The sequence below is a fragment of the Salmo salar genome, chromosome 02, assembly GCF_965601325.2.
Source record: "Salmo salar chromosome 02, fSalSal1, whole genome shotgun sequence".
NCBI lineage: Eukaryota > Metazoa > Chordata > Actinopteri > Salmoniformes > Salmonidae > Salmo > Salmo salar.
This window is the reverse complement of record NC_138292.1, coordinates 77514896-77533697: the sequence shown is the minus strand read 5'-3', so window position 1 is coordinate 77533697 and position 18802 is coordinate 77514896. Positions and strand designations below refer to the sequence as shown.

Here is an 18802-nt window from a genome sequence, read left to right as displayed (position 1 = left end):
AGAGCCTCGGTCTGACGTCATTAAAAGGTCATTTACCACCTTCACAAGTGCAGTCTCAGTGCTATGATGGGGTCGAAAAACCAGACTGAAGCGTTTAGTATACATTGTTTGTCTTCAGGAAGGCAGTGAGTTGCTGTGCAACAGCTTTTTCTAAAATTTTTGAGAGGAATGGAAGATTCTATATTTGCCGATAGTTTTTTATAATTTCTGGATCAAGATTCGGCTTTTTCAAGAGAGGCTTTATTACTGCCACTTTTAGTGAGCTTGGTACACATCCGGTGGATAGAGAGCCGTTTATTATGTTCAACATAGGAGGGCCAAGCACAGGAAGCAGCTCTTTCAGTAGTTTAGTTGGAATAGGGTCCAGTATGCAGCTTGAGGGTTTGGAGGCCATGATTATTTTCATCATTGCGTCAAGAGATATAGTACTAAAACACTTTAGTATCTCCCTTGATCCTAGGTCCTGGCAGAGTTGTGTAGACTCAGGACAATGGAGCTTTGGAGGAATACCCAGATTTAAAGAGGAGTCTGTAATTTGCTTTCTAATGATCATGATCTTTTCCTCAAAGAAGTTCATAAATTTATATAATGTTCTCATACCCTACATTACTCATCTCATATGTAAATACTGTACTCTATACGATCAACTGCATCTTGCCTATGCCGTTCGGGCATCACTCATCCATATATATTTATATGTACATATTCTTATTCATTCCTTTACACTTGTGTGTATAAGGTAGTTGTTGTGAAATTGTGAGATTACTTGCTAGATATTACTGCATGGTCGGAACTAGAAGCACAAGCATTTCACTACACTCGCATTAACATCTGCTAACCATGTGTATGTGACAAATAACATTTGATTTGATTTGACTTTACCCTAAGATACATCCCTAATGGCACCCTATTCCCTACATAGTGCACTACTTTACCTTAAGATACATCCCTAATGGCACCCTATTCCCTACATAATGCACTACTTTACCTTAAGATACATCCCTAATTGCACCCTATTCCCTACATAATGCACTACTTTACCTTAAGATACATCCCTAATGGCACCCTATTCCCTACATAGTGCACTACTTTACCTTAAGATACATCCCTAATGGCACCCTATTCCCTACATAATGCACTACTTTCCAGTGGTGGTTAAAGTACCCAATTGTAAGTAGTACTTTAAAGTATTTTTACTTAAGTACTTTACATCCCTGCATAGTGCACTACTTTTCCACAGAGCCCTGTGGGCTGACCTGTGTGCAATGTGTGCAGTGCCACGCCCTTAGCCACGTGACAGTCACATTAATACACAGTTCACCTCCCTGTACCTTCAGCTCCACCCAAAAGATCAAGGAACATTGGCCCGGGGCTGGGGGGTTCGGCTACCAGTGGCCAATTGCGCTTTACCGGGGCGTGGAGAGCAAGCCAGTGCCGCTGTATATATATATCCATCACTTAATACTCTGGATATTAACACTTGAAGCTCGGTGACAGTAGCCGCGGTCACAGGCTCTCTCAGCCGCTTCAGACCCTCGCCACCTCAGCAGCAGCAGCAAAAGCAGCAGTAGCAGTAGAGGACAGAAGACTGAAAGATAGGCAGTCTCTTTCTCTCGGCTAGGCCGTAGTCACTGTTGGAGTCGTGATCGATGAGTCTGTCCGGGAAGCAGCGGTTCTCCGCCAACTCTTTCTCCGGGTTCGGGAGCCAGAAGATGGCATTGTCCTCCGCCGGGGGGTCGTCAATGCGCTCCAGCTTCAGGAGCAGAATGGGCATTGGGGCCGGAGGAGGAGGCGCTAGTCTGGGCTTCGGGAAGGGCTTTGGAGATGGTGGAGGAGGAGGGTTCAGGATGTCATCCTCCAGCCACATGGCAGGTCTGGGGAGTGGGATGTTCGGTGGCGGTGGAGGCGGTGGAGGCGGTGGAGGAGGAGGTTTCGGGTACGGTGGAGGTGTTGAGGACACGTCGCTCGGCTTCGCCGGTAACGAGAAGCAGCACATGCACAACCTGAATGACCGCCTGGCAACCTACATGGAGAAGGTTCGCCAGCTGGAGGCCACCAACCACCAGCTGGAGGAGAAGCTGAAGACCTTCACCTTCAACAAGGTGGAGGCGCACGACCTGACCATCTACGATGCAACACTCAAACCACTCATGGAGCAGGTAGGGTTAAAACTATCTCTCTCCGTCTCTCTCCCTGAGCGAGCTTGCCATTTGTAAAAGTTGTGCGTAAAAGCGCACAAGAACTATCCCACTGGGCACACACTGGTTCAATCAACTTTGTTCCCACATCATTTCATTGAAATTACGTTGAACCAATGTGGGACAGACGTTGAATTGACATACAGTATGTGCCCAGTGGGAGCCTACTGCTAAATGTCTTGGGATGTTTTTGCTAAAATAATATCCAGTATTGTAGATGATCTTATCTATATTTGCAATAATCATATATGTTATTGATTGCATTATGGGCTATGTTGTTGAGTGCGTTATGGGCTATGTTATTGAGTGCATTATGGGCTATGTTGTTGAGTACATTATGGGGTATGTTATTAAGAACATTGTGGGGTATGTTATTGAGTACATTATGGTTATTGAGTACATTATGAGGTATGTTATTAAGAACATTGTGGGGTATGTTATTGAGTGCATTATGGGCTATATTATTGAGTGCATTATGGGCTATGTTATTGAGTACATTATGGGGTATGTTATTAAGAACATTGTGGGGTATGTTATTGAGTACATTATGGTTATTGAGTACATTATGAGGTATGTTATTAAGAACATTGTGGGGTATGTTATTGAGTGCATTATGGGCTATATTATTGAGTGCATTATGGGGTATGTTATTGAGTACATTATGGGGTATGTTATTGAGTACATTATGGTTATTGAGTACATTATGAGGTATGTTATTGAGAACATTGTGGGGTATGTTATTGAGTGATTTATGGGGTATGTTATTGAGTACATTATGGTTATTGAGTACATTATGAGGTACGGTTATTGAGTACATTATGGGGTATGTTATTGAGAACATTATGGGGTATGTTATTGAGTACATTATGGGTATGTTATTGAGTACATTATGGTTATTGAGTACATTATGAGGTATGTTATTGAGAACATTGTGGGGTATGATATTGAGTACATTATGGTTATTGAGTACATTATGAGGTACGGTTATTGAGTACATTATGGGGTATGTTATTGAGAACATTGTGGGGTATGTTATTGAGTGATTTATGGGGTATGTTATTGAGTACATTATGGTTATTGAGTACATTATGAGGTACGGTTATTGAGTACATTATGGGGTATGTTATTGAGAACATTATGGGGTATGTTATTGAGTACATTATGGGGTATGTTATTGAGTACATCTATGGTGTATGTCGAGTGCATTATGGGGTGTGTTATTGAGAGCATTATGGGGTATGTTATTGAGTGCATTATGGGTATGTTGTTGAGTACATTATGGGTTGATTGAGTACATTATGGGGTGTGTTATTGAGAGCATTATGGGGTATGTTATTGAGTGCATTATGGGGTATGTTATTGAGTACATTAAGGGGTATGTTATTGAGTGCATTATGGGGTATGTTATTGAGTGCATTATGGGGTATGTTATTGAGTGGATTATAGGGTATGTAATTGAGTACATTATGGGGTATGTAATTGAGTACTCTATGGGGTATGTTACTGAGTGCATCATGGGGTATGTTACTGAGTGCATCATGGGGTATGTTACTGAGTGCATCATGGGGTATGTTGTTGAGTACATTATGAGGTATGTTATTGAGAACATTATGGGGTATGTTATTGAGTGCATTATGGGGTATGTTATTGAGTGCATTATGGGGTATGTTATTAAGTACATTATGGGATATGTTATTAAGTACATTATGGGGTATGTTATTGAATGCATTATGGGGTATGTTATTGAGTGCATTATGGGGTATGTTGTTGAGTGCATTATGGGGTATGTTGTTGAGTGCATTATGGGGTATGTTGTTGAGTGCATTATGGGGTATGTTGTTGAGTGCATTATGGGGTATGTTGTTGAGTGCATTATGGGGTATGTTATTGAGTACATTATGGTTATTGAGTACATTATGAGGTATGATATCGAGAACATTATGGGGTATGTTGTTGAGTGCATTATGGGGTATGTTATTGAGTACATTATGGTTATTGAGTACATTATGATGTATGTTATTGAGAACATTATGGGGTATGTTATTGAGTGCGTTATGGGGTATGTTATTGAGTGCATTATGGGGTATGTAATTGAGTACTCTATGGGGTATGTTACTGAGTGCATCATGGGGTATGTTACTGAGTGCATCATGGGGTATGTTACTGAGTGCATTATGGGGTATGTTGTTGATTGCATTACGGGGTATGTTGTTGAGTGCATTATGGAGTATGTTGTTGAGTGCATTATGGGGTATGTTATTGAGTGCATTATGGGGTATGTTGTTGAGTGCATTATGGGGTATGTTATTGAGTACATTATGGTTATTGAGTACATTATGAGGTATGTTATTGAGAACATTATGGGGTATGTTATTGAGTGCGTTATGGGGTATGTTATTGAGTGCATTATGGGGTATGTTGTTGAGTGCATTATGGGGTATGTTGTTGAGTGCATTATGGGGTATGTTGTTGAGTGCATTATGGGGTATGTTGTTGAGTGCATTATGGGGTATGTTGTTGAGTGCATTATGGGGTATGTTATTGAGTACATTATGGTTATTGAGTACATTATGAGGTATGATATCGAGAACATTATGGGGTATGTTGTTGAGTGCATTATGGGGTATGTTATTGAGTACATTATGGTTATTGAGTACATTATGAGGTATGTTATTGAGAACATTATGGGGTATGTTATTGAGTGCGTTATGGGGTATGTTATTGAGTGCATTATGGGGTATGTAATTGAGTACTCTATGGGGTATGTTACTGAGTGCATCATGGGGTATGTTGTTGAGTGCATTATGGGGTATGTTGTTGAGTGCATTATGGAGTATGTTGTTGAGTGCATTATGAGGTATGTTATTGAGTGCATTATGGGGTATGTAATTGAGTACTCTATGGGGTATGTTACTGAGTGCATCATGGGGTATGTTACTGAGTGCATCATGGGGTGTGTTACTGAGTGCATTACGGGGTATGTTGTTGATTGCATTACGGGGTATGTTGTTGAGTGCATTATGGAGTATGTTGTTGAGTGCATTATGGGGTATGTTATTGAGTGCATTATGGGGTATGTTGTTGAGTGCATTATGGGGTATGTTGTTGAGTGCATTATGGGGTATGTTGTTGAGTGCATTATGGGGTATGTTATTGAGTACATTATGAGGTATGATATTGAGAACATTATGGGGTATGTTGTTGAGTGCATTATGGGGTATGTTATTGAGTACAATATGGTTATTGAGTACATTATGAGGTATGTTATTGAGAACATTATGGGGTATGTTATTGAGTGCATTATGGGGTATGTAATTGAGTACTCTATGGGGTATGTTACTGAGTGCATCATGGGGTATGTTACTGAGTGCATCATGGGGTATGTTACTGAGTGCATTATGGGGTATGTTGTTGATTGCATTACGGGGTATGTTGTTGAGTGCATTATGGAGTATGTTGTTGAGTGCATTATGGGGTATGTTATTGAGTGCATTATGGGGTATGTTGTTGAGTGCATTATGGGGTATGTTGTTGAGTGCATTATGGGGTATGTTGTTGAGTGCATTATGGGGTATGTTATTGAGTACATTATGACGTATGATATTGAGAACATTATGGGGTATGTTGTTGAGTGCATTATGGGGTATGTTATTGAGTACATTATGGTTATTGAGTACATTATGAGGTATGTTATTGAGAACATTATGGGGTATGTTATTGAGTGCGTTATGGGGTATGTTATTGAGTGCATTATGGGGTATGTAATTGAGTACTCTATGGGGTATGTTACTGAGTGCATCATGGGGTATGTTACTGAGTGCATTATGGGGTATGTTGTTGAGTGCATTATGGGGTATGTTGTTGAGTACATTATGAGGTATGTTATTGAGTGCATTATGGGGTGTTGAGGAGTGCATTATGGGGTATGTTATTGAGTACATTATGGGGTATGTTATTGAGTACATTAGGGTTATTGAGTACGTTATGAGGTATGCTATTGAGTGCATTATGGGGTATGTTGTTGAGTGCATTATGGGGTATGTTGTTGAGTGCATTATGGGGTATTTTGTTGAGTGCAATATGGTTATTGAGTACATTATGAGGTATGTTATTGAGAACATTGTGGGGTATGTTATTGAGTGATTTATGGGGTATGTTATTGAGTACATTATGGTTATTGAGTACATTATGAGGTACGGTTATTGAGTACATTATGGGGTATGTTATTGAGAACATTATGGGGTATGTTATTGAGTACATTATGGGGTATGTTATTGAGTACATTATGGGTATGTTATTGAGTACATTATGGTTATTGAGTACATTATGAGGTATGTTATTGAGAACATTGTGGGGTATGATATTGAGTACATTATGGTTATAGAGTACATTATGAGGTGTGTTATTGAGAACATTATGGGGTATGTTATTGAGTACATTAAGAGGTATGATATTGAGAACATTATGGGGTATGTTGTTGAGTGCATTATGGGGTATGTTATTGAGTACATTATGGTTATTGAGTACATTATGAGGTATGTTATTGAGAACATTATGGGGTATGTTATTGAGTGCGTTATGGGGTATGTTATTGAGTGCATTATGGGATATGTAATTGAGTACTCTATGGGGTATGTTACTGAGTGCATCATGGGGTATGTTACTGAGTGCATTATGGGGTATGTTACTGAGTGCATTATGGGGTATGTTACTGAGTGCATTATGGGGTATGTTACTGAGTGCATCATGGGGTATGTTGTTGAGTGCATTATGGGGTATGTTGTTGAGTGCATTATGGGGTATGTTGTTGAGTGCATTATGGAGTATGTTGTTGAGTGCATTATGGAGTATGTTGTTGAGTGCATTATGGGATATGTTATTGAGTGCATTATGGGGTATGTTGTTGAGTGCATTATGGGGTATGTTGTTGAGTGCATTATGGGGTATGTTGTTGAGTGCATTATGGGGTATGTTATTGAGTACATTATGAGGTATGATATTGAGAACATTATGAGGTATGTTATTGAGAACATTATGGGGTATTTTATTGAGTGCGTTATGGGGTATGTTATTGAGTGCATTATGGGGTATGTAATTGAGTACTCTATGGGGTATGTTACTGAGTGCATCATGGGGTATGTTACCGAGTGCATTATGGGGTATGTTGTTGAGTGCATTATGGGGTATGTTGTTGAGTGCATTATGGAGTATGTTGTTGAGTGCATTATGAGGTATGTTATTGAGTGCATTATGGGGTATGTTGTTGAGTGCATTATGGGGTATGTTGTTGAGTGCATTATGGGGTATGTTGTTGAGTGCATTATGGGGTATGTTGTTGAGTGCATTATGGGGTATGTTATTGAGTACATTATGGGGTATGTTATTGAGTACATTAGGGTTATTGAGTACGTTATGAGGTATGCTATTGAGTGCATTATGGGGTATGTTGTTGAGTGCATTATGGGGTATTTTGTTGAGTGCATTATGGGGTATTTTGTTGAGTACATTATGGGGTATGATGTTGAGTACATTATGGGGTATGTTGTTGAGTACATTATGGGGTATGTTGTTGAGTGCATTATGGGGTATGTTGTTGAGTACATTATGGGGTATGTTATTGAGTACATCATTTGAATACCTTACTACATGCCCTAAAAACGTCTTTGGAAGTTATTTCTCAAAAAATGACATGATATTTTTGAAAAGCATCATAATTTTTTTAATGAATTGGGACACACACCACACACACACACACACACACACACACACACACACACACACACACACACACACACACACACACACACACACACACACACACACACACAGTGTCTGACTCCTGTCTCTGTCTGCAGCTCATGGGTTTCCTGATACAGAACACTCATATTGCTGTGGAGATCGACAACGCCAAGCTGACCGCTGACGACTTCAGAGTCAAGTAGGATGGATGGATGAATGATTGGATGGATGGATGGATGGATGAATGATTGGATGGATGGATGGATGATTGGATGGATGATTGGATGGATGGATAAATGGATGGATGGATGAATACTTTAGTGTCCTTGGCAACATTTTGAGTAGATTGTCATGGAAACTTGATTGAATTATTTTCTTCATTAAGGTATCTCATTGATACATAGTGGACATATCCTGAACAGGTTTTAAGTCCTGGAGGAGAATGTTTATTTATGCATCACTCCCACACAGTTGTTACCTATATAATTAATCAACAATATATATACTATGTCTCAATGAAGTAGGTACCAGTTGTTACCTATATAATTAATCAACAATATATACACTGTCTCAATGAAGTAGATACCAGTTGTTACATATATAATTAATCAACAATATGCACACTGTCTCAATTAAGTAGATACCAGTTGTTACCTATATAATTAATCAACAATATATACACAACAATATATACACTGTCTCAATGAAGTAGGTACCTATAAAACCAGTTTTACCCTATAGAATTAATCAACAATATATACACTATGTCTCAATGAAGTAGATACCAATAAAGAAAATAATTCAATCAGCTGTAGCCTTTAGATAGTCCAAACAACTCAATTCATTACTTAATCCTCATCTTCTCCTACAGACCAAGTCTATTGGGCAATTTGTTGTCAGGAAATGGCAAGGACGTGAATTAGAAGACACAGCTGTTAGCCTGGTACCAGTCTGTTTGTGCTAACATTCCACTCATTTTTACGTCCTGTCACATTCCAAACAGGGAGTGGCAAGGAGTGGAACGATAGCACTAACAGACAGGTGCCCAGGCTAACAGCTTTGGTTCGGGAGATGAAATGCTCACCGTTATCATAGGCTACTTCTATAGGGTCTTTCCTTGTAGTTGGAACCCCACTGATTTTCTTAATTATCTATCACTCTCAGATTACAAAACATATATTTCTTATAACAAAACCATGGCAGTTATCGAATTCACCTGACCCGGTGTTGAAATAATAGAACTAGAATGATTCTGTTTCTATGGTTGAAATGCTCACTGTGTGTAGCGTGTAGGCTATGAACTAATTATATTGGTCCTTATCTTGCAGTTGTCAATCAATCACAGTCATTTCTTAAACAACCTCTTAAGGATCTGCCCCTTTTTTCAATTTTCACCTAAAATGACATACCCAAATCTAATTGCCTGTAGCTCAGGACCTGAAGCAAGCATATGCATATTCTTAATAACATTTGAAAGGAAACACTTTGAAGTTTGTGGAAATGTTAAATTAATGTAGGAGAATATAAAACATTAGATCTGGCAAAAGATAGTACAAAGAAAAAAACATGCGTTTTTTGTATTATTTTTTTGTACCATCATCTTTGAAACGCAAGAGAAAAGCCATAATGTATTATTCCAGCCCAGGCGCAATTTAGATTTTGGCCAGTAGATGGCAGCAGTGCATGCGCAACCTTTTAGACTGACCCAATGAACCCTTGCATTTCTGTTCAAAATGTTGCATCAAGACTGCCCAAATGTGCCTAATTGGTTTATTAATACAAAATACAAGTTCATAATTGTGCACTCTCAAACAATAGCATGGTATTCTTTCACTGTAATAGCTACTGTAAATTGGACAGTGCAGTTAGATTAATAAGAATGTAAGATTTCTGCCCATATCAGATATGTCTATGTCCTGGGATATGTTCTTGTTACTTACAACCTCATGCTAATCACATTAGCCTACGTTAGCTCAACCGTCCCGCGGGGGGACCCACCAATCCTGTAGAGTTAAAGCCCTTTTTACATCAGCAGTTGTCACAAAAGGGCTTTACAGATACCTAGCCTAAAACCCCACAGAGCTAACGGATCTGTCACTCAACTCTCTGGGCCTGTTATTATGCTGTCATCTTTATTCATTGTATTTCTGCCAGGTGGGAGAATGAGCTGTCTTCGCGCCAGTGTGTGGAGGGGGACATTGGGGGTCTAAGGAACCTGCAGCGGGAGTTTGAGATGAACATCACAGCCATGATGCAGGACTTGCAGGGGTACGAGAACGAACGGGTCTCCATGGCGAAGAGCCATGAAGAGGTGAGGGCACACCTGTCTTGGTCTCTTTTTCTCTCGCTCTCTCTTTCTCTGTTTCTCTCTCTGTCTATCTCTCTCTCCCTCTCTGTTTCTCTCTCTGTCCATCTCTCTCTCCCTCTCTGTTTCTCTCTCTGTCCATCTCTCTCTCTCTCTCTGTTTCTCTCTCTGTCTATCTCTCTCTCCCTTTCTGTTTCTCTCTCTGTCCATCTCTCTCTCCCTCTCTGTTTCTCTCTCTGTCCATCTCTCTCTCTCTCTGTTTCTCTCTCTGTCCATCTCTCTCTCCCTCTCTGTTTCTCTCTCTGTCCATCTCTCTCTCCCTCTCTGTTTCTCTCTCTGTCCATCTCTCTCTCTCTCTCTGTTTCTCTCTCTGTCCATCTCTCTCTCCCTCTCTGTTTCTCTCTCTGTCCATCTCTCTCTCCCTCTCTGTTTCTCTCTCTGTCCATCTCTCTCTCCCGCTGTGTTTCTCTCAGTCTATCTCTCTCTTCCTCTGTGTTTCTCTCTCACCCTCTGACCCCTAACCTGTGACCTCTCTAGGAGCTGTTGTCCATGCGTGGGGGGATGACAGGCCAGGTGAACGTGGATGTCCAGGCTGCTAAGAGCCAGGACCTGTCTCTGATGCTGGCTGAAGTCAGGTCGGAGTACGAGGCGGCCGTGGAGAAAAACCGCAGACAGGCCGAGGCCTGGTACATGAAACAGGTCTGTTACCACGCCAACGCAGGCACGACCGCAGGCCAACATTAAAACATGTATCAGAGGTGTGTGTGTGTGTGTGTGTGTGTGTGTGTGTGCGTGCGTGCGTGCGTGCGTGTGTGTGTGTGTGACATGTGTCTCTCTGTGTGGTGTGTGTATCAGGTGGAGATGAAGCAGGCAGAGTCGGCGGTGCTGATCACGACGACCACGTCGGAGATGACAGAGTTACGGAACCGCTACCAGACCCTACAGATGGAATACCAGGGACTACGTATGGGGGTGGGTCACACACACACACACACACACACACACACACACACACACACCCTACAGATGGAATATCAGGGACTACGTATGGAGGTGGGTCACACACACACACACACACACACACACACACACACACACACACACACACACACACACACACACACACACACACACCCTACAGATGGAATACCAGGGACTACGTATGGGGGTGGGTCTCACACACACACACACACACACACACACACACACACACACACACACACACACACACACACACACACACACACACACACACACACCCTACAGATGGAATACCAGGGACTACGTATGGGGGTGGGTCACACACACACACACACACACACACACACACACACACACACACACACACACACACACGCACACACACACACCCTACAGATGGAATACCAGGGACTACGTATGGAGGTGGGTCACACACACACACACACACACACACACACACACCCTACAGATGGAATACCAGGGACTACGTATGGGGGTGGGTCACACACACACACACACACACACACACACACACACACACACACACACACACACACACACACACACACACACACACACACACACACACACACACACACACACACACACACACACTATACAAACCCTACAGATGGAATACCAGGGACTACGTATGGGGGTGGGTCTCACACACACACACACACACACACACACACACACACACACACACACACACACACACACTATACAAACCCTACCATGCCCACTCACTCACTATACCCCCCAATTGTCCCCACTTCAAATCCCTTCCAATCATGCTAAATGTGTGTGTCTTCCGTGTGTGTATGTGCACCTGTGTGTGTGTTTCCTTCGTGTCTCTCTCTCTGTTTGTCCCCCACCCTGCCCTCCTCCAGATGGCTAACCTAGAGGCCAGGCTGTTGGAGGTTCACTCCCAGTTCCAGCAACGTCTGTCTGGGTATAGTGGCAAGGTGATGGGCCTGGAGGGAGAACTGACCTCTATAAGGGCCAGCACCACTGAGCAGAGCCAGGACTATCAGGTACAGTAACCATACCTCTATACTGAATCACTCAAAATCACTGATTAGGGATTCAATCCAAGGCGCGTTACAGAGTAGCGTTACAGAGGAGCGTTACAGAACAGCGTTACAGAACAGTGTTACAGAGCAGTGTTACAGAGCAGCGTTACAGAGTAGCGTTACAGAGCAGCGTTACAGAGCAGCGTTACAGAACAGCGTTACAGAACAGTGTTACAGAGCAGTGTTACAGAGCAGCGTTACAGAGCAGCGTTACAGAGTAGCGTTACAGAGCAGCGTTACAGAGCAGCGTTACAGAGTAGCGTTACAGAGCAGCGTTACAGAGCAGCGTTACAGAGCAGCGTTACAGAACAGCGTTACAGAGTAGCGTTACAGTGCAGCGTTACAGAGCAGCGTTACAGAGCGGCGTTACAGAGCGGCGTTACAGAGCGGCGTTACAGAGGGGCGTTACAGAGCGGCGTTACAGAGCGGCGTTACAGAGCGGCGTTACAGAACGGCGTTACAGAGGGGCGTTACAGAGCGGCGTTACAGAGCAGCGTTACAGAGCAGCGTTACAGACAGCTCACAATGCGTAATTTCTCCAGCATTCACGGATATCGCATTCATGGTAAGCGCTGCGAATGCCGACTCAATCATAAATTACCTTTCCACTTCTCTCCCTCGCTCCCTCTCTCCCCCTTCCCTCTCTCTACCACCCTCTCTCTCCCCTCTCTCCCCCTCTCTCTCTACCACTCTCTCTCCCTCCCCTCTCTCCCCCCTCTCTCTCTACCACCCTCTCTCCCCCTCTCTCCCCCTTCCCTCTCTCTACCACCCTCTCTCTACCACCCTCTCTCCCCCCTCTCTCCCCCTCTCTCCCTCCCCTCTCTCCCCCTATCTTTCTACCACCCTCTCTCCCCCTTCCCTCTCTCTACCACCCTCTCTCTCTCCCCTCTCTCCCCCTCTCTCCCCCTCTCTCTCTACCACCCTCTCTCTATACCACCCTCCCTCCCTCCTCTCTCTCTACCACCCTCTCTCCCTCCTTTCCCCCTCTTTCTTTCTCTCTCTCCCTCTACCCACCCCCCGCTCTCTACCTCCCCTCTCTCGCTCTCTACCTCCCCCTCTCTCACTCGCTCTCCCAGATCCTTCTGAACATCAAGAGTCGTCTAGAAATGGAGATCCAGCAGTATAAGCATCTGCTGGAGGGAGCCGGCCTGGGAGGGGGCATGATCTCTGGAGGGGCTGACCTGGGAGGGGGCATGATCTCTGGAGGGGCTGACCTGGGAGGAGGAATGGTGGTCTCTGGAGGGGCCAGGAGGTCGGCAGGTAAAACTTGTTAGTTAGGATCACTCTCAGCCCATGCATGAAAGGCTGATCTTTCAAGAGTCTGTAAAATACAAAAATACACAAAGAAAACATTTGAAGTACAAAGTTATGGAATCACAGCTCTTATCATTTACATTTTAGTCATTTAGCAGACGCTCTTATCCAGAGCGACTTACAGTAGTGAATACATATATTTCATTGTCATTTCATGCATTTTTTTTTGTACTGGCCCCCTGTGGGAATCGAACCCACAACCCTGGCGTTGCACACACCATGCTCTACCAACTGAGCCACAGGGAAGGCTTATCAAGTATTGAGTACGACAGTATGAGTCATAAAACCCAGAAATGGTTCCAATCGTTTTTTCACCATTCATTTTTCCATCTGGGATTTTGGAACTACTTTTATTCAAGGTCTGTGTCTGGTGTAGGCTTACACTGGTGTGACGTGTTGATAACCTGGTCTGTGTCTGGTGTAGGCTTACACTGGCGTGAAGTTCTGATTACCGCACAAATCTCTCCCGCCGGACAAGGTAACTTTTGTCAACAATTAGCATGTCCAATTTTTTGGAGTAAATTTAGGCAAATATATTGGTAAAACTCACACTGTCCGAGAGAATTACACGGCTATCAAAACATCACGACAAGGTACAGTGCATTCGGAAAGTATTCAGACCCCTTGACTTTTTTTCAGATTTTGTTACGTTATATCCTAATTCTTAAAATTGATTAAATCGTTTTTTTCCCTCATGAATATACACACAATACCCCATAATGACAATGCATTGTAGCAAAAAAATACAAAATATAAAACGGAAACATCACATTTACATAAATATTCAGATCCTTTACTCAGTACTTTGTTGAAGCACCTTTGGCAGAGATTACAGCCTAGAGTCTTCCTGGGTATGACGCTATAACCGTGGCACACCTGTATTTGGGGAATTTCTCCCATTCTTCTCTGCAGATCCTCTAAAGCTCTGTCAGGTTGGATGGAAAGCGTCGCTGCACAGCTATTTTCAGGTCTCTCCAGAGATGTTCTATCGGGTTCAAGTCTGCGCTCTGGCTGGGCCACTCAAAGACATTCAGAGACTTGTTCCGAAGCCACTCCTGTGTTGTCTTGGCTGTGTGCTAAGGGTCGTTGCTTAGGGTACTGAGCGCTCTGGAGCAGGTTTTCATCAAGGGTCTCTCTGTACTTTGCTCCGTTCATCTTTCCCTCGATCCTGACTAGTCTACCAGTCCCTGTTGCTGAAAAACATCCCCACAGCATGATGCTGCCACCACCATGCTTCACTGTAGGAATGGTGCCAGGTTTCCTCCAGCGTGACGCTTGGCATTCAGGCCAAAGAGTTCAATCTTGGTTTCATCCGACCAGAGAATCTTGTTTGTCATGTTCTGAGAGTCCTTTAGTTGCCTCTTGGAAAAATCCAAGCGGGCTGTCATGTGACTTTTACTAAGGAGTGTCTTCCGTCTGGCCACTCTACAATAAAGGCCTGATTGATGGAGTGCTGCAGAGATGGCAGTCCTTCTGGAAGGTTCTCCACAGAGGAACTCTGGTGCTCTGTCAGAGTGACGATCAGGTTCTTGGTCACCTCTCTGACCAAGGCCCTTCTCCCCCGATTGCTCAGTTTGGCCAGGCGGCCAGCTCTAGGAAGAGTCTTGGTGGTTCCAAACTTCTTCCATTTAAGAATGATGGAGGCCACTGTGTTCTTGGGGACCTTCAATGCTGCAGAAATTCCCCAGATCTGTGCCTCGACACAATCCTGTCTCGGAGCTCTACGGACAATTCCTTTGACCTCATGACTTGGTTTTTGCTCTGACATGCACTGTCAACTTTGGGACCTTATATACACAGGTGTGTGCCTTTCCCAATCATGTCCAATCAATTGAATTTACCGCAGGTGGACTCCAATCAAGTTGTAGAAACATCTCAAGGATAATCAATGGAAACAGGATGCACCTGAACTCAATTTTGAGTCTCATAGCAAAGGGTCTGAATACTTATGTAAATAAAGTATTTCTGTTTTTAAATTTTTAATACATTTGCAAACATTTCTAAAAACCTGTTTTCGCTTTGTCATTATGGGGTATTGGGTGTAGATTGAGGAAAAACATTTATTTAATCAATTTTATAATTAGGCTGTAACGTAACAAATGTGGAAAAAAGGAAGGGGTCTGAATGCTTTCCGAATCACAGTAACCTACACCAAACACACGCTTCATTTGAAGTGTTTGTAAAATTCACGACGTGAAATATTAATGGCATGAAAAATCATTGGAACCATTTCTGGTGTTCAATCGTAAATTACCTCTCCATTTCTCTCCCTCGCTCCCTCTCTTCCCCTTCCCTTCCCTCTCCTCTCCCCCTCTCTCTACCTCCCTCCCCTCTCTCTACCACACTCTCTCCCCCGCTCTCTCTACCACCCTCCTCTCCCCCTCTCTCTCTACCACCCTCTCTCCCCCTCTCTCTCTCTACCATCCTCTCTCCCCCTCTCTCTCTACCACCCTCTCTCTCTACCACCCTTTCTCCACCCTCTCTCTACCACCCTCTCTCCCTCTCTCTCTCTACCACCATTTCTGGTGTTTTTATGGGTAATATGACTCGTCCACTGGGGTGGACTATTGCTTTATATGTACATGTTTTAAACGTCTTATTAACACGTTTGTCTATGTACTCAGGTAAGACTGTTGTGACCAGAACCACTGTGCTGGAGGTGAAATCCTCGGGAGGAGGAGTGGGGACGGGAGGAAGTTCCATGCATTCCACTAGCTCTACCTCCAGCAGTTCTGGGGGCGGGGCAGCCATGATGTCATCAGGAGGCGCCGCAATGGTGTCCGGTGGGGGACCAGCCATGATGTCATCAGGAAGCCCCGCGGTGGTGTCCGGCGGCGGATCAGCCACAGCGCCATCAGGAGGAGGCACGGCGCGATTAGGAGGAGGTACGGCGCCATCAGCAGGCGGCACGGCGCCATCAGGAGGAGGCACGGCGCCATCAGGAGTAGGCACGGCGCCATCAGGAGGAGGCACGGCGCCATCAGCAGGAGGCACGGCGCCATCAGCAGGAGGCACGGCGCCATCAGGAGGAGGCACGGCGCCATCAGGAGGAGGCACGGCGCCATCAGCAGGCGGCACGGTGCCATCAGCAGGCGGCACGGCGCCATCAGCTGGCGGCACGGCGCCATCAGGAGGAGGCACGGCGCCATCAGGAGGAGTCACGGCGCCATCAGGAGGAGGCACGGGGCCATCAGGAGGAGGCACGGCGCCATCAGGAGGAGGCACGGCGCCATCAGCTGGCGGCACGGTGCCATCAGGAGGCACGGCGCCATCAGCAGGCGGCACGGCGCCATCAGCTGGCGGCACGGCGCCATCAGGAGGAGGCACGGCGCCATCAGGAGGAGTCACGGCGCCATCAGGAGGAGGCACGGCGCCATCAGGAGGAGGCACGGCGCCATCAGGAGGAGGCACGGCGCCATCAGCAGGAGGCACGGCGCCATCAGCAGGCGGCACGGCGCCATCAGGAGGCGGCACGGCGCCATCAGCAGGCGGCACGGCGCCAGCAGCAGGAGGCACGGCGCCAGCAGCAGGCGGCACGGCGCCATCAGGAGGAGGCACGGCGCCATCAGCAGGAGGCACGGCGCCATCAGCAGGGGGCACGGCGCCATCATCAGGAGGCGGCACGGCGCCATCAGGAGGCGGCACGGCGCCATCAGGAGGCGGCACGGCGCCATCAGCAGGCGGCACGGCGCCATCAGCAGGCGGCACGGCGCCATCAGCAGGCGGCACGGCGCCAGCAGCAGGCGGCACGGCGCCAGCAGCAGGCGGCACGGCGCCATCAGGAGGCGGCACGGCGCCATCAGCAGGCGGCACGGCGCCAGCAGCAGGAGGCACGGCGCCAGCAGCAGGCGGCACGGCGCCATCAGGAGGAGGCACGGCGCCATCAGCAGGAGGCACGGCGCCATCAGCAGGGGGCACGGCGCCATCAGCAGGTGGCACGGCGCCATCAGGAGGCGGCACGGCGCCATCATCAGGAGGCGGCACGGCGCCATCAGGAGGCGGCACGGCGCCATCAGGAGGCGGCACGGCGCCATCAGCAGGCGGCACGGCGCCATCAGCAGGCGGCACGGCGCCATCAGCAGGAGGCACGGCGCCAGCAGCAGGAGGCACGGCGCCATCAGGAGGCACGGCGCCATCAGCAGCCGGCACTGCGCCATCAGCAGCCGGCACGGCGCCATCAGGAGGAGGCACGGCGCCATCAGCAGCCGGCACGGCGCCATCAGCAGCCGGCACGATGCCATCAGGCGGAGGCGTCGCAATGGTGTCCGGCGGTGGACCAGCTCTCATGTCATCAGGAGGCGTCGCGATAGTGTCCGGTGGGGGACCAGCCACGGTGTCATCAGGAGGTGCCGCGACGGTGTCCGGCGGAGGTTCCATCATGATGTCATCGGGCGGGGGCATGACCGTGTCCGGTAGCAACTCGTCTTCCACCAGCTTGTCGACCAGCTCCACCATGGAAGGTGAACATAGAGATATAATAACTAGACCAGCTCCACCATGGAAGGTGAACATAGAGATATAATAACTAGACCAGCTCCAACATGGAAGGTGAGCATAGAGATATAATAACTAGACCAGCTCCACCATGGAAGGTGAGCATAGAGATATAATAACTAGACCAGCTCCACCATGGAAGGTGAACATAGAGATATAATAACTAGACCAGCTCCACCATGGAAGGTGAGGATAGAGATATTACAACATTGAAAAAAAGATTTTGCTACTCAATGTCTCTCTCTCTCTCTCTCTCTCTCCGTCTCTCTCTCTCTCAGGTAAAGTCTCTACTGGTGATATTACCAAAGTTCCCGTATAGTGATTCCCTCCACGTCACAACACTCTCCAGGACCACGGAACCCCATACCCCCCCCCCTGGGTATACAGGAAATAATTAAGTTCAAAAAGTGGATGAACCAATTGTAGACTAACACACACACACACACCACACACACACACACACACACACACACACACACACACACACACACACACACACACACACACACACACACACACACACACACACACACACACACACACACACACACACACACACACACACACACACACACACACACACACACACACACACACACACACACACACACACGACGTGTAGCCTCTCTCTTCTACTAACACACAGCTCACCTGGCAGAACACACACAGTCCACATTCTGACCTGAACATCATGA

General features: G+C 45.9%; 1 protein-coding gene across 1 annotated transcript; it reads left to right on the top strand.

Annotated features, from left to right (window-relative positions):
- Positions 1-1466: 1466 nt before the first annotated feature.
- Positions 1467-18547, top strand: LOC106592691 (uncharacterized). Its single transcript, XM_045710023.2, has 9 exons — positions 1467-2159; positions 8054-8136; positions 10092-10248; positions 10780-10941; positions 11098-11214; positions 12117-12260; positions 13376-13559; positions 16238-18073; positions 18386-18547. Exons 1-9 carry the CDS (start codon positions 1650-1652, stop codon positions 18424-18426), a joined length of 3234 nt encoding a protein of 1077 aa, XP_045565979.2. The 5' UTR covers positions 1467-1649; the 3' UTR covers positions 18427-18547.
- Positions 18548-18802: the final 255 nt, after the last annotated feature.

Excerpts from the sequence above, each read along its gene's own strand:
- LOC106592691 (XM_045710023.2), top strand. The coding sequence starts at position 1,650 with ATGAGTCTGTCCGGGAAGCAGCGGTTCTCCGCCAACTCTTTCTCCGGG. Across the intron at positions 10,249-10,779 it reads TGGCGAAGAGCCATGAAGAG|GAGCTGTTGTCCATGCGTGG; the intron begins GTGAGGGCACAC and ends TGACCTCTCTAG. Across the intron at positions 10,942-11,097 it reads AGGCCTGGTACATGAAACAG|GTGGAGATGAAGCAGGCAGA; the intron begins GTCTGTTACCAC and ends TGTGTGTATCAG.